At 34.9% G+C, this 27932-nt stretch overlaps 1 protein-coding gene across 1 annotated transcript in view; it reads left to right on the top strand.

The window, feature by feature from the left end:
• Nucleotides 1–27932, top strand: part of TRDN (triadin) — a 110589-nt gene that overhangs the window by 24820 nt on the left and 57837 nt on the right. The window contains exons 2-5 of the mRNA XM_018077757.1: nt 6778–6987; nt 13464–13511; nt 18801–18941; nt 20310–20336. Of these exons, the coding sequence (XP_017933246.1) occupies nt 6778–6987; nt 13464–13511; nt 18801–18941; nt 20310–20336 (426 nt within the window). The remainder of the gene's footprint in view (nt 1–6777; nt 6988–13463; nt 13512–18800; nt 18942–20309; nt 20337–27932) is intronic.

Consider the following 27932-nt stretch of genomic DNA (forward strand, 5'->3'; position numbering starts at 1 on the left):
TTCCATAAGTTGAGTCTCTTTTGCCCGTGATGGGAGTGGGCGACTGATTTCTCCCTGTCCTTATCTTGACCCACGAGCCTTTCATTATATTTTCTCTCCCCTATGAGGGGAGTAATATAGTGGCTTTGGTGAACACCTAGCATTCAGCCAGTGTCAACCCACCACAGTATCCTAAGAAACCATGATTGTTACAATTCCAAAATATATATCACATGTCAGAATACAGCATTAATAACTTCTAGTTTTCACCTCATAGTATTTAGTAGCAGTAGTACTGCTATTGGTATTATTTACTGATACTTTATGAACTACGTAGTTTCTTTGAACTAGATAATGAAATGGCTTGATACAATGTACCTTTTATTCTACAAACTTCTTATTCAAATCGATGAAATTGGTGTACATAATTTCTTGGAGAATGAATAGAAAGATTAATCAATTTACTTCCTTAAATTATCAGATGCTCTCTATTGATCAAAAATAAAACCATTACAGTTATAATAACAGAAAAGGAAATTAAAAAAGTACACAGCACTATATGTAATTATAAGTGCCTTTTCTGAATCCAATCATTCAGCTAATTTTCATGCACCATCCTCTTCATATTCCATAATCTCTATTCTATTTCTTTTGTCATGTGGAATTGGCTGCTGCATAATCTCTAGCCCTATTTTCCACATTTCATAAAGAATATTACATTTTTATAACTATCAGTCACCAATAAATCTGCAAATGTTCCCTTACATACAGTCTGAGTCCCAGCTTTCTAAGCAGAAACACTACCTTAAAGTCTGACATTTGCCAATATGCACCATATGTGTTGAGAGGTTTTTCTCTTTGCACTTTTATTGCATAAACAGTAGAGTAACCCTTCAACACATTGTGCAGGGAATTTAAAAATGTGTAGATTGTAGTATCAGTTATGAAACTCCTTTTATATACTATTGCCTTTAGTTATTTGAGTTGCATTTATTCATATGTATGGGGATATAATATGATTCAAAGGAGAAGAAATTTCTGGATGTCAGTCATCTCAAGAGATTTATGCTTGAGATAAATTAGCTTTTCTTAAAATTGTCACATTTCTGCTCAAAAGCTTGTAGAAGCTTCTCCATACTCAGAAGACCTGCAAGAGGTGCCCATCACCCTTTTCTGGGATGAACTATAGATTCCTACCCTTCTCACAGAGTCTCTTACAGGTAATCGTGACAGAGAGGAACTTTCAAAGGGAAGCTGCATTTGCCTATCTAAGTTGTCTTTCCCTGTTCCCATCTGCTTTTCTGTCAGTGTTGGAGTATTCCATGCATGTCCAATAGAAATCATGATCCGTGTTAGTGGATCTAGCTAAGTTTCTGATCTGTTCAAGTTCACCACGGCTACAGATCATCCACAGGAAATGGTTTTAAATCCGCTGTAGTTACACACTTTAGCAGTATTTGGAGGTTCTGACCAGCTGGACTCCTCTTGATCTTCCTTCTCCGAAATGTTCTGCATTCTGTTGCTCATCATCCAGTATCTGCATCTTTGGCCTCTGGTGCTGGCCAGATAAGATGGTAGAGCCTCTCTATTCAATTGGGTACAGTGGATCCTGACCTCTTCTCTCTGCTCAGAATTTTGTTTTCAGATAAACATATAAAGAAGACAAAAAGCATGAAAAAAGTCATAAGACCGCTTTAAGAAAAATATTATTACTGATATTTTATTGTAAACTACTAACTATTAACCACAGCAGATATTCTGTCTTTTCCTTTCTGTAAGCCAAGAGAGAAGAAACCATACTAGAGAGGTTGAAACAGGAGGATGCCACTGTCAGGCATAAGTATCACCTGAACAACAGGCATAGGTGTAATCTTTTCTTTTGTTAGAAATTATTTTCCCCGCATGGGAAAAGAGTGATTATTGTGATATCTGCAGGTCTGTGGACTCACTAAGGGTGATATGCTGTGCTTGAAAAAATGCATCAGATTATCACATCCATTGCCCAGTTCTTCACTTAAGGGTTCTAATCCCTTGTCCTCTTCTCCCTGTGGTACCTTCCTTTCTGTAGGTTGAGACTCCTGCCTGCGTTATCACAACAGTGGTGGATTGATAAAGTCACCAGGTTCAAACCCAAGGCCTGAGCTAGTGCGTAACATAGAGTGTCAATTTATACAGTTAGTTTTACTCTTTTCTGCTTATTTAATTAGTATTTAAATATTCCAAGTGAGGTGGAATAGGTCAAAGAGGAGCTAGCAATGACCTGAGTCCAGAGTACTCTATAGCCTATTATTGGAGAGGTCATCTGAAGAGTGGAACAGACAAGTCAAAATTTACCCGCTCTCTCATTAAGAGCAGACTGCACTGAGGTTTCTCGCATCCTAACTGCATTGCCCTAGCAACAATATTATTATTTAAAAGGGAACAACCTCTTTTTTCAGTACTGTGACTAGCCTTCTTTTTAACTGCCTAGCCTTAAAAAGCCATTGCACATTAAATATTTTACTTAATTTTTTTTGTACTATTGACGAACTAAGACTGTTATACACAAAAGACTTGTGAAATAACAAAAATAGAGAAAATCACTCTTTTACATCTGAATGAGTCTGAATGGAGTAGGTTTGTTTGTTTTGGAGGTTTTGTTCTGTTTTTCTACTGGAGTAGTGGAAGGTATAGGTAAACCTGAAATGCAAAAAGGTGTTGAACTGCAAAATCAAGCACTCATCCTTAACCGTGGACTCCTATGCTTATTATGCCTGAAGGAGAGTTCAACTCACAAATACAAAGGCTATTTTATCGAAGCTGCCAGAACTACAAGCTCGCTCTGGACTCTGAAAGTCACACAATGTTTTACTCAAAGTTGTCACCAATTGTCAAGGTTTATTTATACTTACCAGACCTTATAGGTCTTCAGATTGTATTTTAAGTGACAACTCTGAAACCAGAGGAATAGTAAGAATCTCTGAGTTTTAGCTGTTTGGAATTTAGCAAATCAATCTGTTGATGTAAAGGTGACATTTGTGACCTGATGGGGTAGTTCTGTGTGCATGAGAAATTGTGATGTGCAGTCAGAGGTATATATCCCCGGAGTAATCTTTTTATAGAAATGTATATATAACTTCTAAAAGTTCCCATTCTCATTGAAAATCAATAGCAATCACAACCCAAAGTGCCAGGAGGCTCTGGCAGACATGTGGTGGTGGATTAAAATTGGATGGCTGAAATTGTAACAGCCTTCAGCTGCACCTTCCACTCCTATGATGGATGTTGCTTCCCCAAAGCAGGGACAACTGATCTGCTCATGAATCACCCGGTCCACTGCTCATCTAAAATAAACCGACTTGGATTCTGGTTGGCTGTAATACGGACATTGAAATTTGTCTTGGGAGAGAAAATGTTTATTATATGGGCAGCAAAGATACCTGGAGAAGTTCGGGAATCTGATTTTAACCTGGAGCTGAATGATCTCTGTTAATTGTAAAAGTCAAACTCAGTAGGCTCCATCAGGTGATTTCAAAGCAACAAAAATGCCTGTTTTTCTCATTCCCCCACTGTGCACGTGGTGACCCAATGACCTCTTGGGCAGGAGCTCTGCCTAACTTCAGTACTTTTCTGAGGAAAAGGAGAATCACTGCTGGCTGGAAATATTGCCCATATCTATGTCCCCTTTTCTCTACTTGTCTATCTGTGAAAATACCAATACTGCAGGTTTTGGGAGGAGGTTAGCAGTGGTAGGAGATGGATAAAAATAAACAGAGCACTTAGGCACTGCAAAGAAAGAAACAGGCAGAAAAAAGCATGAGGCTAGCACCAAGGTACTACAGTAACAAAATGCTTGTAAGGGAGAGGGCAGTCATCTTGGTGTTATTGCCTTTTCTTTTTGGAGTCATGAAATGATGATGGTATCAATATACAATCCATCCTACATGAGATTATGTAGTAGCAAAAAATATCTTTCTAAGGAGTCATCAGATAAAGTCCTCCAGCCAATTTTGTTTATATTGGTATCTAGGGACATAAAAATTTGATTTCTATTTTCAGTGCTTTAGGACATCCTGTCTGGTTTTTGCTTTGGTTTTTTTTTAGGCAGTTCAGGAGTAGATCTTTACCCTGTAGATGTTGCTTGCCAGTCCTGTGAGGATGTCTGTGATATCATAAATCATCTATAACAACACTGGAGATTTTTCTTAGGCACCTGAATCATACTGCAAACACCTGCATTGGGAACCTCTAGCAGTATAACAGCAGTTTTCTTAGCTTGACTTCCAGTCAAATTTGAATCAATAGCTGTTCACTCACACTTCAATGAATGTTAGCAGTGGTAATTTTATTGTATAACATCCCGAGTTTTCAAGGGGAAATCTGACTTGACTACATCAGCAGCCAAAAGCATACCATAGCTAACCTTCTAGCATACTTGAGCTTTGCCTCTGCAGCTTTACTCTGATAATTTGTCAGTAACTATTTTCTTCACCAAAGACACATAGCAGTTTGAATTTGAAAAGTTAGGTATACTTAATAGGAAGGAACTATTTTTACATAGAATCAAACCTAGAGGAATGATCCTTTGACTGGTGATTGAGTCTGTATCTGTGTACAGACTCAGAGTTTTAATTGCTTGTATTATAATTGCGCAAATATCTGTCATTAGGATGTCCTTGAAGATAGGCTGTGGTACTAATCAGATTTGTCGACATGAAACAGTACATTTCTATTCTCTTTTACACATCATAAACTCTGACTGATATTCCCAAGGGGAAAAAATGCATAATGTGTCATTTATGACCTGTTGCTTTCACAAATTGCCTGCATTTTGTATGCAGTAGGGTAACAAAATGCTATTGATTTTGAATTTGACTTAGGAAGCTGATCTTTATTGCTGGTTGTCACTTGGCAGATTTTTCCTCCCACTGTGAAATGTTTGATCTAAAATTAATGTTTTGGAGAAATGGAAGCAGTGATGGTTTTACAATATTTAAAAAAAATTGCATACATTCTATCCTAGGAGATAGACATTATTTATAAACAGAATACACATTCTATAAATCAGACTAAATTTCAAATAAGTTACAAAAAGCATGTAATATGCCAATCTTGTTCTGCTTACACAACACTGCTGTGTAGCAGAGCAGCTTTTTGGGGCTTAAAGCAAGGCATGGATCAGTACCAGCATGCTCGTGCAGAGGCAAGCTTAAAAGGTAGAGCTAAGGGAAATACACACTAACATAATGCACTACATAATAATAATAAAAAGAAAAGAAATCTAGACTAGATTGGGGTATGAATTCGAAAACTCTACAGATACGGCAGATTAAGAGTTAGGGAACTTCTGACACCAACATTTTCCTTCCCAGTTCTATAGTTTTATGGGAGACATATAAAGGTCATTTCAATATCACTCTGGAATATTGTTTTCACTTTCTACAGAAAAAGGAACAAAACCAGTATTCATTAGCACAAGGATTGGAAGACTTTTTTGGGTTTTTTAGGGAAAAGTGTATGTACCTATGGGTAATATTAAACATCTTATCGTTTATTCATGTATTTCTTTAAGAATATCAGTGTTGTGATTCTCAGAAACAGCTACATACCTGTTGTGATGGTGAATGTCTGAAAGTCTTCAAAAGCCTGTACCTTAGCTCCAGAAATAGTTTCTAAATGCATATTTGCCATTTTCTGTGTCAAAAGTGAAATTTTAGGTGTCTGTGTGAGCAAAGGTCCCTGAAATAATTGAAAGTAATTTATGAAACTTGGTTTCATCAACCAGACCAAGAATATATGTAACATGTAATTGAATATTTTAAAAGTAGATGTTGCAAACTAAGCTAAGTGGAGATACTGTGGTCTTCTACTAGTTTCGACTGTAGTGTTATGACTATTTTTACTATAGTTATTGCATATAATGAAATACAAATGCCAACCAAAACCATTTAGTTTATCACTATCCTATATGAGGAAAATTAATTTGAGAACTTTCAGATGTGGTCAGGCTTCAGTTACCATAATTTTGGTTTGTGTCAGAATTAACATTTTTAATACCCCGGGAAGAAGTAGATTAATTCACTTTTGGTAATGTCCATTAAACAGATAATGTGTGTCAACTGCTCACTTAGCTAAGTAGTACTCACCTTCATACCAGGTTTCTAGCACCAAGCCTATACTTTCTGGAACTAAGTCTGCTTTGGCACTGTAATTCTTGTTTCTTAGGAGATTATAGCATTTAGTGAAAAATTCCACAAACAAAGATATTAAAAAATCAGCTACAAGCTTCTTCACAACTTGTAAGGACACTGTACATGTAAATCATTTGTGTTTCTGTGAGATGAAATGGATTAGATATATTTCTACTGCCACTGATACGTGTCCTTGACAGCAGAATTCCAGCCAATCCTCAAGTGGCAGACACATTAGCTCCATCACAGTCAATGGAAGTACACTTAATCACATCACCTGAGAATCTGACCTGCAGCCCCTAACAAGACTGTCCTTTATAGGGTAAGGTTACTTTATGCTTTCATCAATCACTCTTCTAGGTCTGTAGCTGTTTGTGGCAGATTAAAAAATGTCATATTAAAATCCAAAAGGCTGTTTCATCATGTTGCTCCCAAATTACCTTTACTAAAAGTAGGCCCAGTTGAGGAAAACCTTCTTCCAGAAAGAGCAAAACCTTTTTTTAAGAATGTGATATTTATATTTATTTTAAACATTCTTATTATAAAGCAATTTCAAAACAATATTCATATTCTTGATTTTTAGGCTCCAAGTTGTCTTGACTTTTCTCTGCTTTGACTGTTTGCATAGGACATATGTCTACAACTACAACAATAATAGATGGTAAGAATGGATCCGTTCCTTCATCATCCATGAAAGTGGGCAAGAAATCAGTTACAGAAGACCTCGTGACAACATTCAGCTCACCAGCAGCATGGCTTCTCGTTGTTGCTCTGATTATTACCTGGTCAGCAGTAGCTATTGTAATGTTTGACTTGGTGGATTACAAAGACTTGGCAGGTAAAACTCAACATATTCTGTTTGACACCTTGTATATTAAAATTTTAAAATGTATTAAGGAATGTGTATTACACAGTTATGCATGTGTCTTACTTTGGGGACAGCATAGTGTCTCTGCCGAGTTTACCAAGAGAGAAGATATAAGAAATGTCAAAATGTATTATTACAATTTAAGTCTCTTCATTTTGCAACCCATCTTCATCCTCAAAACCATGCATATTGACAGTAATGTAATATGTATATGAGCATGTATAGTCAGATTTCCATTTTGCAATTTCTATATAAGTTTTTCAATAAAAATAATTAATTCATATTTTCTGAAATATAAAGCCTTTAATAGCTGCCTTAACTATTCTGATATCTGCTTACACATTTCAATGACTAGAAAAATGCAGATAATTTCTAAACATGCTAACCTTAAAACTGATCTTCAAAAACCATAAGCACAGAGGACCAGATTCCTAATATTAGCTAGGTCACATCCTTGTCTTCAATACTCTAGCCTAGTTTAAGACTTGGCAAGCTGACTGAACAAGATCGAGTTTAAAGGTACGTATAGATTAATGAGGGCAAAGATGAAAATAAAGTGGGTGGTACAAGGATTGTGATTCTAATTGAGGAACTGGAAAAAGGAACAGGGAATAGAATGGAACAGAATTTTTATGCCTTTTGTCTGGCAATTATATATAATGAAAAATAAATTAATTACCTATGTTTGCAAAGGGTGTATAATGATCAACAAGACATTAAGGCAGTAAAACTTAGGTGAAACAGCCTGTAACAACTGGGAAACCTGTATGTGATGCAGAAAACAAATGATTACAGTACTTTTCTTTCTTAAAGTAGAGCTCCAATTCTAAAGTTATCACATCTGTCACAATAATTAACTAGGAATTGAATTTCAGACTTCAACCTTTTAATTCAAAACAAATTGAGTTGATGTTTTGGAGTAAATTTCCTGGACTTTATTAGTTTACTGATAAATTCATAGATTTTTTTTTTGTCCTGCTATATATCAATATTGACTTCAAGATTTACTTAAAAAGCTTTTGAGACACAGATAGATCTTGAAAGAAACCAACTAATCCTGGATCAACGGATGTCACAGAGTTTGAAATTTGGAGAAAATGTACCACAAAACTTTCTTAATTTTTTTTCTCCTCTGTCTTTGTTTTCAGAAGGACATCACTTGAGTTCCAGCAAAACATAAAGTTATTTTTTAGAGATCTTTCCAATATAGACATCAGATTTTAATTTGGACATCACACACTGGATACTACAATGTATATAGAAACCAAGAAAGAGAAACTATCATATTCTGCTTCAGTTTTCCATATTAACCATTAATCAATCAATCAATCAATTAGTCAAGTTCTTAATATATTTTATATGAACAATCAAGAAGGAGGACATAACTGAGACTACACTCTTATACTAAGCAATTCCTGAACTGGCTGGCAAGTCACACATGTTTGATATATAAGTCAGGGTAATGCAAGTCAGGGTAATGCTAAGTAATAAGAATTTGTACTGGAGACTGAAGGAAGCATCTAAGATGTAATTCTGCTCATATTATATTGACTAAATGAGTTTAAACGTCACCAATGTTGATGGAAACTGACATTTTCAGACCAGGATGTAGAAATAAAATAATATTTAATCTGAAGGGTGAGTTTGCATTTTGTGGAGGTCTCTGAGAGATGATACTTTAGTACTTTGAGTTTATGAATTCATTTCTTTTCTTTTCCAATGATATTAATTAAGTGATTAATTAAGCCAGCATTTAAATCAGGTCTTGATGGTCAACAGTTAAGAGAAGAAACTACTGTACTTCTTTAGACGAGGATGTATTAGACTGTTTTCTGTATTTACATAAATTTAACAATAGCTACGTAGCTCTTACCATAACTCTTGGTTTGGTTTTACTTCTGGAGTTCCTACTTCAAGTTAAACCCACTGATTTATAAAAATTCCATTAAAATAGCTGAAGATTTCACATAGAATCACCTGACTGTCATTATTAATACTAGAATGATTTTCACTCTTGGACAGCTAGGCCCTTTGCCTCCAGTGAAGGCCCTTTGCCTTCTTTTCACATAGAAAGTAGAATTTGGAGCATATTTGGAGCATATTTGGAGCATATATAAGTGACTCCTTAAATCTAAAACCCAGTGATATTTTCTCTTGAGTTTGACACTGTTCTTTGAAGAATCAGACCTGCATAAAAAGCATGAATAGTTGTTTTCAGGACTGTAAATATAGTTTTCAAGCATGATTAAAATTAATTTCCTAGTTTTCAAATGCAAAGGAAAGATGCCAAAGAAATTATATTCAACTGCATACTTTTTTAATCCATAAAACACAGAAAATTCCTTGTGTTTTTCCTCAAAGAACACTTGCCTTTCATAAGTCAGTGCATTCAATTTCTTTCCCATTTCTCTACCTGAAGTTCCATGAAGTTCAAGTTTAGAAAGTATGCATACCATATGAATGAGGCAAGCTGAGAGAGTTGAACTCAGTCTAGAGAAAAGGAGAGGGAGGGATGGCCTAGTCTGCAGATTTTTGAAGGAGAGCTACAATAACAGAAGACTTTCATCCATGGCCTCCCACCAGGGACTTCCACTATGTTTCTGTGCCAGAAATGACTGTTTCCATAGCACAGCTGTTAGCAGTAATTCCACTGCATAGGACTGACTGCACCAGAAAACAAGAGCAGGTTGGCATAGTAAACCTGCCTGGGAACTGTGTGGCTGAGGAATATACATGGATTTGGTCCCCCTGATTACACTACAGAGCCACTAGCCTCTGGGCAATAAAGGAAGTGCAATGCCCTAAATTATGAGTTACCTAGACAACACATAGTCATGGAGGTCAGTAGAAGTACAACACATCAGCAGAGTAGAAAGTACTTTAAACTGGAGCATTGTTTTCCTTCAATAATTAGCAATTTTTATCTCATTATCTAAAAGACAAATAGTTCCAAAAAGACATATAGTATTAGCATATGCATTTTATCTCTTATGTATTTTTTTAATTTATCAGTATGAACTTCACACTGCCTTCTGTGATTAGAGTGCCAACCCATAGATTTTGCTTTTGATTACTATGGTTTCACGTTCTTTTAGAAGTAAACTATCAAGTTGGGGAAATTTGACAATTTATATAGGATGAAATTTGTCCCGCGAGTAACTATATGAAAAAATGGTGCTTAGTTTCATCCTAAAGTAAATGTGGTAAATTACTTTTGTGGGATGCCTTTTTACTCAGTATTTGAAAAGTAGCTTTTAGAACTGACAGAGGCCGAGCGTGGATAACACTGAAGGTTCAGGTAACTGAAGTTAGATTACATGAGTTCAAGCTTCACTCATAAAAAGATTTACAATATATTTTTGTGTAATTCTACATGTCCAGAACATGATGACTGTAAATACTATAGTACTCTGTATTATTCAGGAGGTGCTGGTTATGATATAAAATATACCATAAGAGGAGAACTCTGTTACAGGTTGCATGTGTAAAGCTGTGCCTCCTTGGTGGTTATGCATTAGTTTGTTTAGAGGTTAGAACAAAGATCGAACCTGCAAATCATCTTTAGCTTTGGCATTGGATTTTGAGGAAAGCATGAGACAAAAATTAGATCAGTGTTGAAAGTTTCACCCCAGTTCTATCTACCCAGAAGAAGGAAACTAAATTTTTGCAGTGTTGTGCTTTAGTGTATTATGCTCATTCCTCTGAGGAAAGAAATGAAAACTTGCATTCCTATCATGCTGTATTGTACAACTATAAACATGACTGAAATATTTGTAGTGTGGTATGAAGGTGACATGCAATACAAAAGCCTGAGATAAGAAACCAAAAATCTTATGCAGTACATAGTGTGCATGAATATGCAATAAGTATCATACTACATTGAATGGTCTCATACATTTTGAATATCTTCAGATATGCATAAAAAAATTTGTTTTGATGCGTGTGTTGCAGGAGTTTATTACTACCATCCTTTGTGTTAGAAAATACACCTTTTTAATTGGCTTCATAATTCATGAATATATTTCATACATTTCTTGCATGTATAACTGGATTATATATTTTAATTGGTAAATGTAACTAAATACTTTAAGATTATTTTAGTCTTAAAGATTAATTACCCAGGAATTCACATTTGGTAATGGGCTAATAGAGTGTTCAAAATTCCCTGCCATCTCTGTGACCAATTACAACCAATTAACACCATCCTAATTTCAGATTCAGAGTGTTCAATATTCAGAGAAAATTGATAGTGATTTAGCCAGTCACCTAAAGGCCAGACTAAATCAAACCTAATGAAACCTCAACAAATCTAGGAAACCCAAAATTACCCACAAAACAATCTAAGTGAAAATATAGAAAACACACACTCACACACTCCTAGCAGGATGAGCTTAGCATTTTATCACGACTGCTTTCATAAATGAAAAAAAGAATAGGCTCTTTGTTGTGGATAATTTGTTTTGGTCAGCCATCAAGAGGCTTTTTAGACACCTGAAGCAAAGCAGATCTCTGTGGAGGTAATACCTGTCAATGAGAGAAATGGGGAGCTAACAGGAGATGGAGGCATGAAGCTCCTATCCACTTAGATGCTGTCTGTAATTTTTTTCTTTAATTATTTTTTTTCTTTTTAAGATAATGACAGAACATCTGACCAAATTGTTGTGGGTTCTCCCATACTAGCTTCTGAATAACAAAGCCTGAAGGCACCATTTCTCTTCCTGAACTCATGGTCATTTCTATTACTGTCTTGTAATCACAGAAAGTTTTGGCTGGCCCTGGGTAGTATGCATAGAATATACCTATTATTATTCTCCAGCAGAGGAAAACAAATGAAAATTAGAGAACCATTTGTCACATAAAAATCTATATTTTGGAACAAAAAGATGCACAAAAGTAAAGAACATGACTCTAAACCACTTGTATTTTATTACTGACATGGACATTATTTTCCCTAGCCTCCTTCACAGTAAAACTGTAAGATGCAAAACCTATTAGGTCCAGAGCATTTTTTCATTAGGAGACATGGAATTCAGCAAAATATGGCTATTCTACTGGGTTTCTTTTCTTTTCTTCTTTTTTTTCTATTTTTTTGTGAGATAATAATTATTAGGAATATATACACACATTTTTCTCCTGTAATATTATCTCACTATAGTCATCCTGTTGGGCTCATGTTCACTGGAAATTTTAAGATATGCAAAAAAAAGTGTACTTATATATGCTCTTATATTTACAACATATTCACCAATGTTAAAGCTGATAATACCTCTGCACTTATTTAAGAAAAAAATGAACTTCTGTATGAGTTTAAAGCACCAGCAAATTTAGTGGAACAAATAATTTTGTCTCTTTTTCAAACATGCAAAAACCTAGGCAAATCACAGAATCACAGAGTAGGGTGATTTGGAAGGGATCCACAAGGATCATCAAGTCCAACTCTTAGCCTGGAATTTATCAAAACAGTGCTACAGTCTTCTGAAATACAACTTTTACTGTATTTACAAGTGCCAATCCAAAGCATGATTAAACAGCTTATCTATTTCAAAATTCTTAATGAAATTCTTAACTGAATTATACGAGACTTCAACTAATGTACCCAAAACCTACAAAATATTTTTTCTCTTTCATAATGATAAAAACAACTAAAGGAATTTAAGCCAAATTCCAGTTTAAAGAAGGGCTGCCCAGATGACATCTGGTTTGCCATGTTTCACTCTGCAGTGGATCTCATAGCTGAGTTATAAACCCCTAGAAAATGAGTTTACACTGGAAAGAATGACAGTCTATGAAGTATTGCAGTGCTGCAAGTGCTGCATTCATCCCAAAAGGTCTAGCATATAAAAGATGATAAATTACGATAGATCAAACTTCATGAAGTCATGAAGTTGAAAATATGAAATTTTAGAAACTGTCTTCATGAATAGGGAAGGATTTAAGTGGAGAATTCATGCTTAAATATGCTTCATGGGATAAAAAACACAAACCAAATTTCAGGTGCATAATGGTATTTGTGAAATTTTTAATTTTAAACAAGCAAACCAAACCAGTAATTCACTTCAGTAACAATTGCAGTGATGCAACTCTTTGGTTATTTGCTGTTGAAGAAATTGAAGTAACTCGACTAGAATCAACTGTATGTGATTTATTCTTTTTGGTAATAGAATTTGTTTGTAACTTGTGAAAATACCTGTATTTTATTCAATCATATTTTCACATTGCTCTGATTCATACTGTATTATCTTACACCTAGATCATACTGGTTTTTTTGAATGAACTCCAATTTCTGCTTCATAACAGCAGCCCCACAGAGATTAAAAAAACTCCTCACTTCACTCCTTAAGTGTTTCCTTTAACCAAGAGACAGCTGAGAATGTTCATTATTGCTAATGGTGTTTCTTCCTTTTTTTTTTTATTGGCCTTTCTGGGGTTCATCCTGTTGCCATCAGCTATAGACACCTATTCACAACATTGCGATGATCCCTGTTTACCACCTGGTAAAGACCTTCTGCCTGCAGTGTTCTGAATACGTGTGTGCGATGATAACAAAGCATGGGCACAAGCAGAGTGCCAGGATGTGGCACAGCCTTGCTTCTCAGCTAACCCCAACTCTGGATGGCTGGGGCTGCAAAGTTCATTGCAACAGCCTATTCCTGATTTTCACATTGTGCTTGAAGTAGACCTGACTGCTAAGAGTTGACTCCAGTCAGGCGATTCCCAGAAAATGGTGTCAAGCTGAGATACTAATTTTACACTTTAAATGTCCTTTAAAAATGCCATTGTACAATTACTTAACAGCTTTTTAACCTGAAGCTAAGATCTGTGTTCTTAGTCAGAGAACTGAACCCATAGAATGAGGAAAAAATAAAGCTTCAAATTATTTTAGATAAAATGTCTGTCTGTTTCAGAAAAAGCCACCTAATGAGGGTCTTACCAACCAAATCAAAACCTTCCAGCTGAGACTAAATCAAGCCATATAAATTACATGTAAAGCCCATCCTAAACATACACTCCTGTCCACGTGTACAGCTATATCAAAAGTACCTGAAATTATCTGATACTTTATGACAGTTTGTGAATTTCTTTCTAAATTTTGGTGAGTAGGTTCTAGTTATGCCTACTTCTTTGTCCGCTTTCAGGTGAGGTTTTCTCTATGGACTTGACCTCAATACAATTATCTAAGGCTGATATTAGAAAGAGACAGGGAAGATTTAAACTACAGGTTGTAGTCTTCATATTTACAATATAAGTACTTATAAAATGGAAATTACTGGGAAATGCTTAGTCTGCATTTTTGGTATTGTTTTTATATGCAATAATTCAATATACTTATAAGTATAAAAATTAAATCATTATTTTTATACTTATATTTCAATGACACCTGTCCAAGTTTTTTTCTGGTGCTTAAGCTTAGTGCTATAAAAATGTTAGTCTCTGAAACAGAAAGATAAGACCTAAGGACAGCTATGTTGATAAACTGGAATATTAATAACGGAAGATTTTAAGTTTGTATTGAGTTTAGTATCTTAATTCACAGTGTAGAAATAAAGTACTATTACTACTAAACTTAAGAGATATAAATTTTCAAATTAAAATATAGGTCTCCATATTTAATTATTTTATTTTTTACTAAAAATAGGATATGCTTTATCACAAACTAGTGTTAGGCTTTTGTATTTTATCAAACATGACACAAATTCTGTCTTCATCATCTGTACCTTGTCAGTATCAATGAAGTAGTTTATATCTCATAGATCAATCTTTACACCAGATAATTACCATCATTTGTAATTTAATTGCATTCAATTCACTGAAGTCAAAATATGTAATTGATGAAAATCTAACAATTATTATCTAATTTGCTGTAATTTGTTAAAAAAAAGGCCACTTTAGTATAGATTGAACTCTGAATTTGTATTTAACAATTTGACAAACAAAAAAGATTTATAGGGGACTATATTTGTGGTAAAGTTATTAAGACTGGAATAATTACTGAAGTAATTTGCACAGATAAATCAATTAGTCACTTATTGTAGTGCACTTCATAGGAATAGATGACACAGACCATGAAACATAACCAAATTTGCTTGAGGCGCTACAGCAAATTATACCATGTGATTACTCAACTCTTGTTTCCAAAAGTCACTGTTAAAGGACCCATTATGAAACAAAGCATTTTTCTGTTCAAACATACCACAATTTTACTGAAGTTACTTTGTCACTTTATCAAAATTATCTTCTATCCCACGAACACACTTAATGCCAATTGCAGGACATGAGAAATCTGTCATTGGTTGGTTTCAAGGAGCTGTGTTAAGTGTGAGATATTAATTATCATTAAAGTTATGAATTCAATTTTCAAATCAATTGGAGTTAAAATTGTGAGCCAAGGAGACTTAAAAAATGAAGAAATTAATTGTTCAGAATTCTTGTTTTCACATTTTTAATCAAATTACTGTTTCTGTACCAATAATGCTAGAGAGCTACAAAGAATTTGATGTACCAGCTTCAAATTACATAGGGAGTTTTTAGAAGTATTAAATACCTATAACATGTCCGAAATTATTTCTTAGAGAATTATTTCTTAGAGAATTATTTTAAAGAAATTTGCATATTTTTAGTAAAGAAAATCCAAACAAGCTTCCAAATTGTTATGCAGATATCTATAGTAGATAAAAAGCTTTCTCCAACTTCCTACAACTGAGTTTTCCTACAATAAGGTTTTGTTGAAAAGTAACATACAAAGTCCTTTAATTTGATTGGGATTCTTTCTCAGTCAGCTTTAACTCTTACAAGTTTCAACATTTTCCAGAAAGTTATGGACTTAGAATTTTGACTTCTCACTGAAAACGAAAAGGCAAAACTGTTAATTATTCTCATCACAGTGATCATGCTAGCAGAAGTACAGATAAACTTTAACTGATCTACAAAACATCTCTTATGTTATACCAAGTAATAAAAAAACATGACAAAACAAAATGTTCTAGCCAAGCCTTTTTGTTGGCACCAGTGTTGCAGAATGTAAGTAATTTATCAATGTGAATAGTTGTACTGACCTGGAATTAATTATGAGTGTAAAGTTACAGATCTAAGTGCTTAACCTAAGTGTACAATGACAAATAGGATTTAAATATGAAATAACATCACTAATAGGATCCATGACATCACTAATAGGATCCATACCTCAGTCATATGAAAATAAGATGTCATGTCCATGCTTATTTTTCAGGCTTCCTTTCCTTTCTAGTCAATGGAAAGAAATTGACATCTTTGGAAATTAATTCATATAATACTAAAAAAGATTTCAGTGGAAAGCAAGAGACTTGCCTTCAGAAGTTCACAATACATTTATCTGCATTGGCTTTTGAGGGAGTCTAGAAACCACCAGGGATTCAATAACATCTCAGGTACATTTGCCTAGGTAGGATAATCTAAACTTAAAGCCGCGATGAAAGGAAATTACATACTGTCAACAAAATTCTTCAATATTAATTGTATGTTTCATGCCTAAGCTTAACCTCATGAGTATCCATTTACTTCCTTTCCCCTCCTTGCTCCTTCAACAGGCATTTAGTAATTTTTCTACTACATTATCTAAGGGAAATGATTGGCTCAGTCGCTACTTAAAAGTTCAGCAAAAGGCGGAACGTCACAGCCTGTATCTGTCTGAGAAATACTCTGTATTCATAAAAGCTATTTACAGTTTAAATTCAAGATCCTGCCCCTTCTACTCTCAGCACAATAGTTTAGAGATGATATGTCATCTATTAATTATAGTTTATAGCTATAGATTAGTTACAAATTATATATTACACACTATATAACATATGCTAGCAAAAAAAAAGAAAATTGTGAGCTTACTTTTTAAATAATTAGTGTTCTAAGGTTTACTAAGAAATGAAAAGTTGGACAGAAGACAGCTGATCCAGTCTGAATATACTGAATGCAAAACTATCTTAAAAAAATCTCATCATACTATTCCATTGTTGGACATTTGTAAATTAAAAAAAAATGAAATCAAATTACATGAAAATATCAAACTCAAACTTTTTAATGAAAATCTGCATTCTTTCGTCTTCACTCCTGAAGCAAGAATATGCAAATCTTCTGGGAATGGTTGACTTTCTTTGCATGTGTTTGAGATAAATGGAATCTTTCTCTGTACTTGTTACCACTAGAACTGCTAAATTTCTTTTTTTTCTAGTGTGTTTTGTTCTACTAGGGACCTAGTAGAACCTGTTGTCAAAGTTGTGGGTAGAGCTAAAAGCATGGATTTAATCAGTTGTAATTTTCACTTTAGCATTAGCTGCTATCATGTTCTTCAGAATTTTAGGACACATCATTACTGTTAGCATTACAATTCAAAAATGTTGGAAATACAAGTTAAACAGAAGATCTGTGCGGGAGATAATTTTCCAGGCCTGTGCCACTTGCATCAGACCTCAAGTGAGATCACAGTATCGGTTTGAATACAAAATTTCATTTTGCAAACACCAATAAAGTGTCATCTATACAGCTCCAAACTGATTTTTCTAAACTTCGTGCGTTAAACAGGATTTGCAACTTGGGCCTGTTAGTGTGGGTATGAGCGGAAAATTTTGCCTCCAGAGACATATAATTTCTAATACCTTTTCTTAGTGGGGTATGAAGCTGTCATGAATTAAAGACCAGGATATGATATTGAAGACTGATTCATGAGCAAAGAGGGCTTGCCTTGGGGTGGTTGGAATAATTTCCTCTGCTCTTGATCTTGCTTTTCTCTGAGCATCTCCCTTGCCTGCCCACGGGAGACAGCTCTGCTAACTGTGAAGCAGTTCTTGAACTGCTACTTGATAGATGAGTATATTCAAATAAATTGATACCAGTTCTTGTTTAGTTTTCAGCTGTATTCCCTGGGGCTGTAAAAGCCTGTGGCTGTAAAAACAACTGAACCCTCTGTAAGCAACCAGTAGATAAAAGGAGGGTGGGTATCCACAGTGGAAATCAAGGCAGCTGTCCAAAGTTCAACCCTCCCTGCTTGTGAATCAAAACATTTGTTATGCTAAGACACTTCTGACCATGTCTACTCTATTAGTCGACTTCTACTCCTCAGCATCTCTAGATTAGAATGAAGTGAGTTTTGGGTCATAGATTTATTTTTTAATAGCCTAAATTAGTTGTTCATTCTCCTGGTTAATGCTTTAGAAGAGTATCTGCGGCAAATCAGTTGAAAAAATTAAATCTCTACATCTCAATGCATGAAGTCAATGAAAATAAACAAAGTAAATAAATCAGCACTCAGCAATTTCCTTAGTCAGAACTTGTGTAAGGGAACAGGTTCAGGGGGACATGTGATATGAAGAGCAGGAAATTGATGGCACTGAATCCTAAACAGGCATCAAGACGTAGAGGACCTGACTCAAAGAAAAAAAAAAAGCAGCTGAAAGCAAGAGCTTATCTAAAACAATGAATGTTAGGTAGAAACAAATCTACTTTTATACTTTGTCCAACCAAGCCTCAGAAGGAGAGCCAGAACCTGGAGTACAGGATCAGACCAAATTGTACACTGAGTCCCTAATCACTCTGCAAATAGCAAGTGCAATAGGATACAGTTTATACCAGTCTTGCATAGGAAGGAGAGCTGTCCTCAAATCCTCTAATAATAAAAATTAACATTCACAATCCTTATTTCTGTTAAAAGAGGTGGTCTAATTAGTCCTGTATAAAATGAAGATTAACTTTTATCACTGAAGGAGTTATTTGTTGGTTTTTTTTGAAACCGCTTTTGTTTTATACTCTGCACTCAGGAAGATCTGTTAACAAGCTCAGCACAGAACCACTGAGAATCATTCATGAGACACTGGAAGAATCTGCTGATTGGATTTATGGCTTTTTTTCTTTACTGTCTGACATCGTATGGAGTGATGATGATGATGACAGTGATGAAGGTATTTGTAATGTAAAGACTTCTGTAACTGCTCTAACTGCTGTTTTACACGCATTATGCTGGCTTACTCAGCTTTTAACCTCACAGACAAGATCAAACAAAATGAAAAGTAACATTGTTGCTCATAAAGCATCTACTGGCTATTCCGATCAGTAAGTTGGTCTCTTTGTTAGCTTTCATCTCATGTTTAATGTACCATTACAGAAAAGCTGTCAGAATTAAATATTACCATTACTACATCTTAAAGTAAAGAGCATTAATTTGGCTATACCAGAATATAATTAAAAAGCAACATGTACTGAAATTGAATTCTGCCTGCTTGTTCATAAACTTTACATGTCATCAAATTTCTACTTTTTAAATATGTTCATGAGCTCCTTACATTAGCATCATATATGAACACTAAGAGGCTGCTGCATGTGAGTCTGTGAACTGGGCATCCTATTCTGAGATAAGATTTACAACTAGTAGAAAGCCAGCCTCTCAGATGGTTGAGAAACAGAAAAGATGAAATATGGAGAGCTTGGTAAAATTTGATCAGAGTTCATTCTTGTAGTTTAATAGCTCCCAAAGAACCTGCAAGCTTTCAAATACTTGAGTGTGTAAGTGTTAATGGCAGTATGAAAGGTCATAAAATACCGGACACAGAAAAATGCAAGATCTGAATGCTCACTAGGTGTTTGGAGACCTTAGTCCTAGCAGCTTTTAGCCCAGGTGGAATTTCATCAATATCAACCAGCAGTATGAAAAGGCAGTAAGGCATCTTATGTAATAAATATATTAGCACTGTATATAAAAACTAAGTGCATGTGAGCTCTGTGCTGCAGTCAGTGCAGCTGAGGCTGCACACTAACCGCAGTCATTCAGGCTCAGGCGTTTAAATTGTCATGTCCTACATGGAGGTGGAATAACATACTGCAGCAATCAAGTGTTCATAGTTCCACCGAAATAGTTTATTTTTTTTGCCTTGGATTTCACTGGAAGCATTGCTAGATTTACAATCTTCTAAAACTGCATATACATTGTGTCATTTGGAACTAAACCCAGACTACTGGGCCTTTCCTTAAAACGTGGAAATGTGCATAAAACAAAGCAAATTGTAAATTGTAGTTACAAATTAATATTCAGAAGCACAAACGCAGATTTGGATCTTTCCTTAGTTACTAGTGCACCTTGAATTTATCCACCCAAAACTCTATGGTAAGAGAATCTTTATGAAAAATTCAAAATCTCAGAATAGACGCTTACCATTTAGCATATAAAGAAGAGAAATTATTTTTTGAAATTAAAATGAGAAAACATGAGGAAAAAATGTTGGTTTTTTTTTAAAAATCTTTTCTCTGACATTTGTTTTCTTCTCTTGGTTTAGGTGAAGTGGAACCTTCCATGAAAAAAGGTTGGTCAGTTGCTTTACTATAGAGGGAAAATACTTTGCACCTATTTTAAGAATAAACTAGTATATCTGTGATATAAAAGAAACTCAAGTAATAATACTTGCTGTGCTGTTTGCTGCTCTGTGAGACTTCTTGAGTATTCCATTATTACCCAGAAATTTTTAAAAATTATCATAAAAAATAGAATTATAGATATATTATCTGTATCCTTACCCTTCATGTGGGACTGTTGTTAATATCAATGAGTTATATGTATGTCTGGATAGAAATAAAAATCAAAAATAATACTATAGAATACTATGGAAAGAATATATAGTGAGAAATAATGAGGCACCGTAAAAGCATTTTATCTTGTGCCAACACAGGACTCTAAAATAAGGCCTGATTCTGAGTCTTCAGAAAAAGTACTTAGTTATAATTGAATTCTTAAAGCAGACAAGTGAAGTAAATAGGATTTATAATATAAATCTTTATAGATATTTAAATTGTTATGATGAAACATAAAACTAAAGTTCAACTTCTATTAAATCAAAATGAAAATGTATTAGAAGGCTTGAGTTATTGATGATACGATGTAAAGCTTTTCAAAACTAGGGTGTGTTTTTTCTCCATATGGAGCAAAGGCTGAGAATAGTAGGATATGGAACCAGCCCCATGTGATCTGAATTTGATATTCATCAATTTCTCAAGAGGTAAATGCCTGTGTTGAAGAATCTATTACCCCAGTTGCTGCTGAGATCACATTCCAGTTTTCTCTGAAGTTAATTGGAACTGGATCAAGCTTCTATTTAGTGACATATTTTGTCATTCTCAATAGAGCATCCAAGGAATTAATAGGCTTGAAGACCAGGATGAATCATCTTTCTATGGGTGATCCTTCATTTTTAGGAAAACTTATAGACAGTGTAGGAAAACATTCCATCTGTTTACCCCACCAGTAAGAATTGTAAAATGTTCAGCACCACTCTGTCTCTTCTCCCAGAGAGAGAAATGCATTGTTAGTTTTAAAAAGGGGTGCACAGAGTTTGAAGCTGTGGACTATTGTTTGCAGGGATGCTAGGTACATCCATGTTTTTTCACCATGGGCCAGTGTAGCTGGCCAGGCTGGAAGTACCATGAAGATTCTTCATGTCTGGGAAGGTATTACCCATAAAAAACACTATGGACAACACCATGTTCAGCACTGCAATCCCTGCTTCTCTGGAAATCAGTGACACACTCGGGCCTAACCCTTTGCATTGGGACATAAGTCTGTAGAAACACAATTCAGAGAAACCATCCAAATAAGGTGGAAGCTACTTAATTGGAAGTGATGAAATGAGACAATTGTTTGGACCTAAAAGTCTTCCATCCAGGGAGCTAAGTATCTAACTGCTGGTTTGGAACATTTTCCTTACTATTCAAAGCTCATAACCTAGCTCTGGAGACAAATCCTGAGAGGGACTTCTATCTTTGGTGTGAAGGAAATGGGCAAGGAGCTTGTGATTCCTAAGGGTCTGGTGTCTTACAGGTTAACTCAGCCACACAGATGTGAAAAGACCCAAATTCAAACATGCTTCATCTGCCTGAGAAGTAAAAAAATTCTGAGTGGTCTTTTCCATTTCCTGGATGTGTCCTCAAGATCATTCCTTTGTCTTTTAGAGGAAAAGGCTTCCCATCTCTGTCTCCCTGCTAAAAGCTCTTCCTTGACTGGGACTGCTGAAGATAGTACCCCTTTCTGAGTATATCAATAAGCTTTCATATAGCAACATCCTCAAATAACTTACCATCTCCAAGTAACTAGAGGTCTCCATTTCATTCTGGCAGCTGGGATCTGGCCTTGTTTATACTTGGTTTTGTCACCTCTTTTACTGGGCTACAGAAATACAATATACGTGGCCTGCAGCCACCAATCCCCTGGAAATGCCAGTGCAGAGTACTGCATGTCTGTTCAGTGACAGGCAGCTCTGAGCCCCTCAGAGCTGTTCCTGCCTCTCTGCAGACTTCTCTTAAAATTGTATAAACATCAAAAGCTGAATTACCAACACTTTAGCCTAAACAAAAGTTTTCTGAGAGCTCTGTGATACAGTCTAGTCAACAGTTTTTCTATTTAGGCAGTGAAATTTATTCCCAGAGCTAAAGCTCATGAGCGCAGAAGGCAAAGCCCTGGGAGGTGAGCCAAGGGCTCAGGTGATCTCCTGCAGGGAACACTCTCACAAACATCTGTTCTCCCAGTACAAGGTGCAGATCAATTTGAGTAGTTTTTCTTAACTAATGTGTGCTGTTGTCTATATGGTCCAGAAATAAGACTTCCAGAAGAAAAGCTTTCTAAAACAAAGCATTGCATTGGTCATTTTTCCAACAAGGCTGCTGTTAGGACTGGACCCAAAGGAGGACCGCTACACAAATAAACCAGGAAACTTCTTGGGTATCAAAGTGTTAGCTAGATCCATGAAATCAGAAACAAATATTTTAGTTATGGTGTGTTCTCTGGTATATGTAAAGGACCATTTCTGCATCAAAGTCCTTTCCCTTCTGAGTAGGAATTTTATCAATAGCTTAGTGAATGATCTTTCTTTAGGTGATTCTTATGCTTATGGCATTTGAACATCCTAAAAAAAAAAAAAAAAGACACAGTGAGATTGTGCAATACACTACTGCTGTCTCTAGAAGATGAACAGATTAATATTTTTCACATTTTTATAGAAAACCTCTCTCAAATTTCACTCTGGAAATGTGCGTTATGGGATGCTATGCCTGCTTTTTAACTATTCATATTGGATTTAATCCACAGTTATTGCAGTTTTCATGAACAGGATGAGAATTTGTTTAAAAATTACCATATTTAACTTTAGTGTGTGGACAAGCCTTCACACTTTTGCTTTGTTGACTAGCATCCTTTGTGAATGCTAAAAGGTTTGCATAAAATTTACTTTATAATGGAATAGAGTAACTGGAAAAAATAAGAAGATTGCTGGTATTACAATGCAATTAAATATTGGAAAAAAACTCAAGGGGAGTGGCAAGGACATTGACTAGTTGTGAAAGAAGAAAAACCTAATGATAATTATGATCTGAAAGAAATCAAAGCTCACTTTCCTAGAGATGTAAATTGAAAGCAAAGATAATAGAAGTACGAGTAATGACAATGGGTTTCTTCAGGCAATGGGACTAATATCAGCTTCAGAATCCTTTAGAAAGGATGAAAATATCTCAAGTACCTTTTTTATTGCAATTATTTTTGCCAGTCCAAGTCTTATCACTAATGTTTATCTTTAATAATTGGAAAAGAATGAACATTTGTCTAGAAAAGCAACGATCTTCAACAGACATAGTGAAAGATTATTTTGTAGTCTTTAACAATGCATATTTTCAATATACTAAAGATGTAGGGTATTTTCACAAAAGACATAGAGAATGTTAATTCTTTCTTGCAGGCTTAATATGTTTTTGGCTTAATTTCTTTCTACAACAGTTATGACTGATCACGTTCTTCATTTTTTCGTGTTATTCATTATCTGACAGCTGCATGTTTTGTCATATTTTGGTCCGTTTTACTAGAAATTATTGTTACAAAAAAAAGAGAGAATTTTATTTTTTGACACTGCTGGCATTAGTTGTGAGTTTCAAAAAGAGCTGAGAAATCTAGTGCACAAAACTGGAAAAAAAGATCTGTAAATAATAAGCAAGTGCAGACACTTCAGCATTGACAACCATGGCTAAAAATGTTATTATTAAACTGTAAATAATTTTCACTTCAATAAACACAATTCATTTAAAAAGCAGACTTAGAAATAAAGCACCATCATGGCAGTGTTATCCATCTCTGTATTATCAAAAAGTTTTTTAATTAACATAATATTATTCTTATTGACAATCAAAAGAAACTTGTTTTCCTTGAGGTAGAGATGGATCTCTAATTTTCTGTTAGACTATGTATGAGATAGAAAAACGCTTTAATAGAAATTTCTGTTAAAGGTTGCAAGAAATTTTGGAAAATACAAATTTTTTTTTGGAAAAGCACCATTCTCATTTCAAATGAGAATATCCTTCCCTGAATAATAAGCTGGTTATTAATATGCTGAAGACATACATGTCAGGCTCTTAAAATGTGGCAACTTCTAAAGGTATAGTCAGTTACTCTGAGTTACCCTCAGCAACTCTGGCCAAGGTGCAATTCCCCCAGACCTGACTCCAGACACCCACCCCTACTAACCTCTTCTGCATCCCAAGATTAGAACAGTCAGAATTTATTCAGCACAATGTATCTGCTTGTTCAGACCTGGGTATTGATCTGTGCTAACAATGACAAACAAAGTACTCTCAAAAGGAAGGGTTCTCAGGCCAGACAATTTCCTAGATTTCCTTTTAAGAATGATCAAGCAAACACCTACAACTTTGTTTGTTGTAGGGAAAGCGGAGGGGCAGGAACAACCTGCTTAGAGAAGACTGGTAGGGAATTTGCTAATTTGGATTTGAAAGCAGTTTTGATATAATAGCCTGTATAATTCTAAAAAGAACTGTTTTCGGTATCCAGGTAGGGTAGGGAAAAACATACTGACAAATACTTAAGTATTAGTCCTGCAATTTAAAATGTGTGTTAGATTTCTTTTATCTATTTACATACCTAAGAATGTAAGATCAGATCAAAAGTTCAGTTTACTCAGCAGATGAGACAGAAGTCCTTATTGCTGCCCAAGAGTGACCAGTGTAAATGCATCAGGAAGCATATCAGAACTGTTAAAAATATAGCCCAAAAAAGTTCTCCATACTCCAAGCATTTTCCCCAGTGAGGGGACAGTTTTTGCATCTCTGTAATTCATCTGCCACTTCCTGTGAACCCAAGGCTACAGACAGTTTGGAAATGGACTAGAGAAAATAAATTCAGAATACCATAGAAGCAACCTGAAAACTGTGTCAAGATATATGTATCTTACAAAATAATTGTGCAGTTTCATCATCCCTAAAGTATATACCTATTTGTACTGGTAATGTGTTCTGAATTGAGTTTCTTTTATGTTGCTGCATGATAATGTTCACTTTTCTGTATATGAGTTGCTGTTACAGATCTCTCTAAAAGGCTTTCACTGTCTCCCTAGGCTACATTTTGCTACAAAGCATTTTGCATATCTTTGTGTAAAGTAGACCCTGTCTTAAAAGATGAAAATCATTGATTGGTTCAATTCTCAGATGTTAAACTGCTGTTCCAGATATGTGTGTTCTGCATTTTTCATTTTTGCGGCTTCCATTTCTGTTATTAATGTTCTTTTAACAATCTCATCTTGTTTTACTTAGGCTGATCAATGCAGCAATAGCATATCCACGACAAAATAACATTTTATAATGGAAAGAAAATATTTTCCATATTATCCAGATGAAACAATACTATGTACCACCAGGGAATAGTGATGTTGAATTATAGTTCTTTTGCTTATTGCAGAATTGTGATTGGGTTTCAACTTGAGTTGAAAAATTTTAATACAAACTTACCAACTATATTTTAAAAGATAGAAAGAGAACTTTGAGTCACAAGACTAGTAGAAACCCCTGACAGAAGTGTAGCAGAAGAGAGGCTTGCAGCTCTTTAAGTTATCCTCTTAAATCAGAGAAAACCTGAAGTGAAGCTATCCATGCTACTTTCATGAAAATCTTCATTTGTGCCCTGTCTATGGAACCTTAGGGAGGTTCTCACTCTGAGAAGAGGGGGCATTAGGAAGATATCTCACTGGCTGGAGCATGCTGTGCTTGAGACAGAGTAAATTCCTGGCCTGGAAAATGAAAAATTTTTCCAAAACTCAGTTAAACCCACAGCATCAAAACTGGAGGTCCTGCATATTTTTCTGAGTGAAGTCAGATCTACTCACAGCTACTGCTATTCCAAGGAGACAATATAGCAAGTCCAGCCAATGTTCATGACCACAGAAACTTCTCTCTTCTGCATGCTAAACCCCTAAAATAAAATCAGTTGGATCTAGAAGTGATTGAATTTATAGGAATGTATATTTTCACACTAATTTGGTAAGGTAGAATCTGCACTGCTGAAGTTTTTAAAAGCTGAGTAGAGTAACCGCGGTTAGTCTTGTAATTTCTTTTTTTCTATTTTTTCCTCCTTTCACAAAAAAAACCCCAACAACAACAACAACAACAAAAAACCCAAACAAAAACAAAACAAACAAAAAAACTCCACAAACCAAAAAACCATCTAACCAATCAAACAAACAACAAAACCTACAAAAAACCCCAAACTATTAAATAGATTCATATGGGAAAATATTTCTTTGATACTAGTCAAAATTAAAGATTTTATGTATTGCTGTTTGTATAAAATTTTGCCCTACTAAGAGGTCTACAAGTCTTGCCTGGAATTTTTCTTTATAAAAGTACACTCTATTAAAGGCAGATTGATAAAATTGATTATGAAATTTAAAAACTGAAATTATTTAAATGTAATTTAAAATTGGTCCAATAACAACTTGGTAGGCTAGAATCCATAAAGAGAAGCTTGCCAAGAAAATTTTGTGTTCCACAGAAGGAAAATAAAACCTGGTTTTGATTACATGGTTCTATCTCTAATGCGTTTGGGTTAAGGGTTTTGCTGTGTTTTGGTTTGCTTTTAATCAAAGTGCAATTAGCATTTATTTTACATTTCAGAACCTAGGTACCAGACTGCAGTCTGGGAATGAAAAATATAGTCTTAACATATTTTCATACTAGGAATAAAAATTAATTTTATGTGAAAAATGTCTCAAATTGAAGGTCTTTTAATACCTTCCCCTTTTAATTCTTTCAAAAGCACAGTCACTGAAATTCCACCATATAAAAGTCTGTGTATGGTCTTCCTGAAGGATGCTGCTTACCTGACAATTAGTCAAAGACAATTGCAAGTACCCCTCTTCCCATAAAAACCTTTCTAATAAGATATTACTTTCCTACTTCAACTGGAAATTAAAATTAAAGAAGAATAAAAAAATATTTAGGCTTTAGAAAGAAATGAAAAATGGTTGTGCACCATGTCAAGTTCTATTTGCCTTGGTTGGAATTAGCCACAGCCATTCCATTTACTTTCTTTTCTGTTTTACCTCAGCTCTTTGGGAAAAATATTTTTTTCCCCTATTTTCTTAAAAGACAATTTTGTATTGAAATAATTTGTGATATTACATTTTTAAGAAGCCCTGGTAGATACACAAAAATGCCCAAATATATAATAACAAATAGAAAGGTCAATAACACCAATCTGTGATTTGGTGACAAAATGTTTTCAATAAGTACATAGTAATATAGCGATACACTTCTAGTCACCATTAATTGCTTAAGCTATTTTATTCTATAGCAGAAGGAAGGCTGTTTCAAACATAGCAATATAGAAAAATATGTACATGTTTAATTATCTTTGACATAATGAGAAAAAGAGGACTGGAAAAAGTTCAGTTTAGAAAATTGGAGATCAAGAAAGAGTGACTCAAAATATATAGTCAGGCTGGGATGTTTTGCTGTTATGAAAATAACAAGCACCCTGTCTGCAAATGCCTTCCTAACAATGCATCTCCCTTACTGTAGTCTTGTAAAAGCAAAAATAAGATAAAACATCACCATGTTCTCTGTATCTCTGATAGCGGTGT

Source organism: Manacus vitellinus, unplaced genomic scaffold (genome assembly GCF_001715985.3).
Source record: "Manacus vitellinus isolate BGI_N305 unplaced genomic scaffold, ASM171598v3 scaffold_4_pilon, whole genome shotgun sequence".
NCBI lineage: Eukaryota > Metazoa > Chordata > Aves > Passeriformes > Pipridae > Manacus > Manacus vitellinus.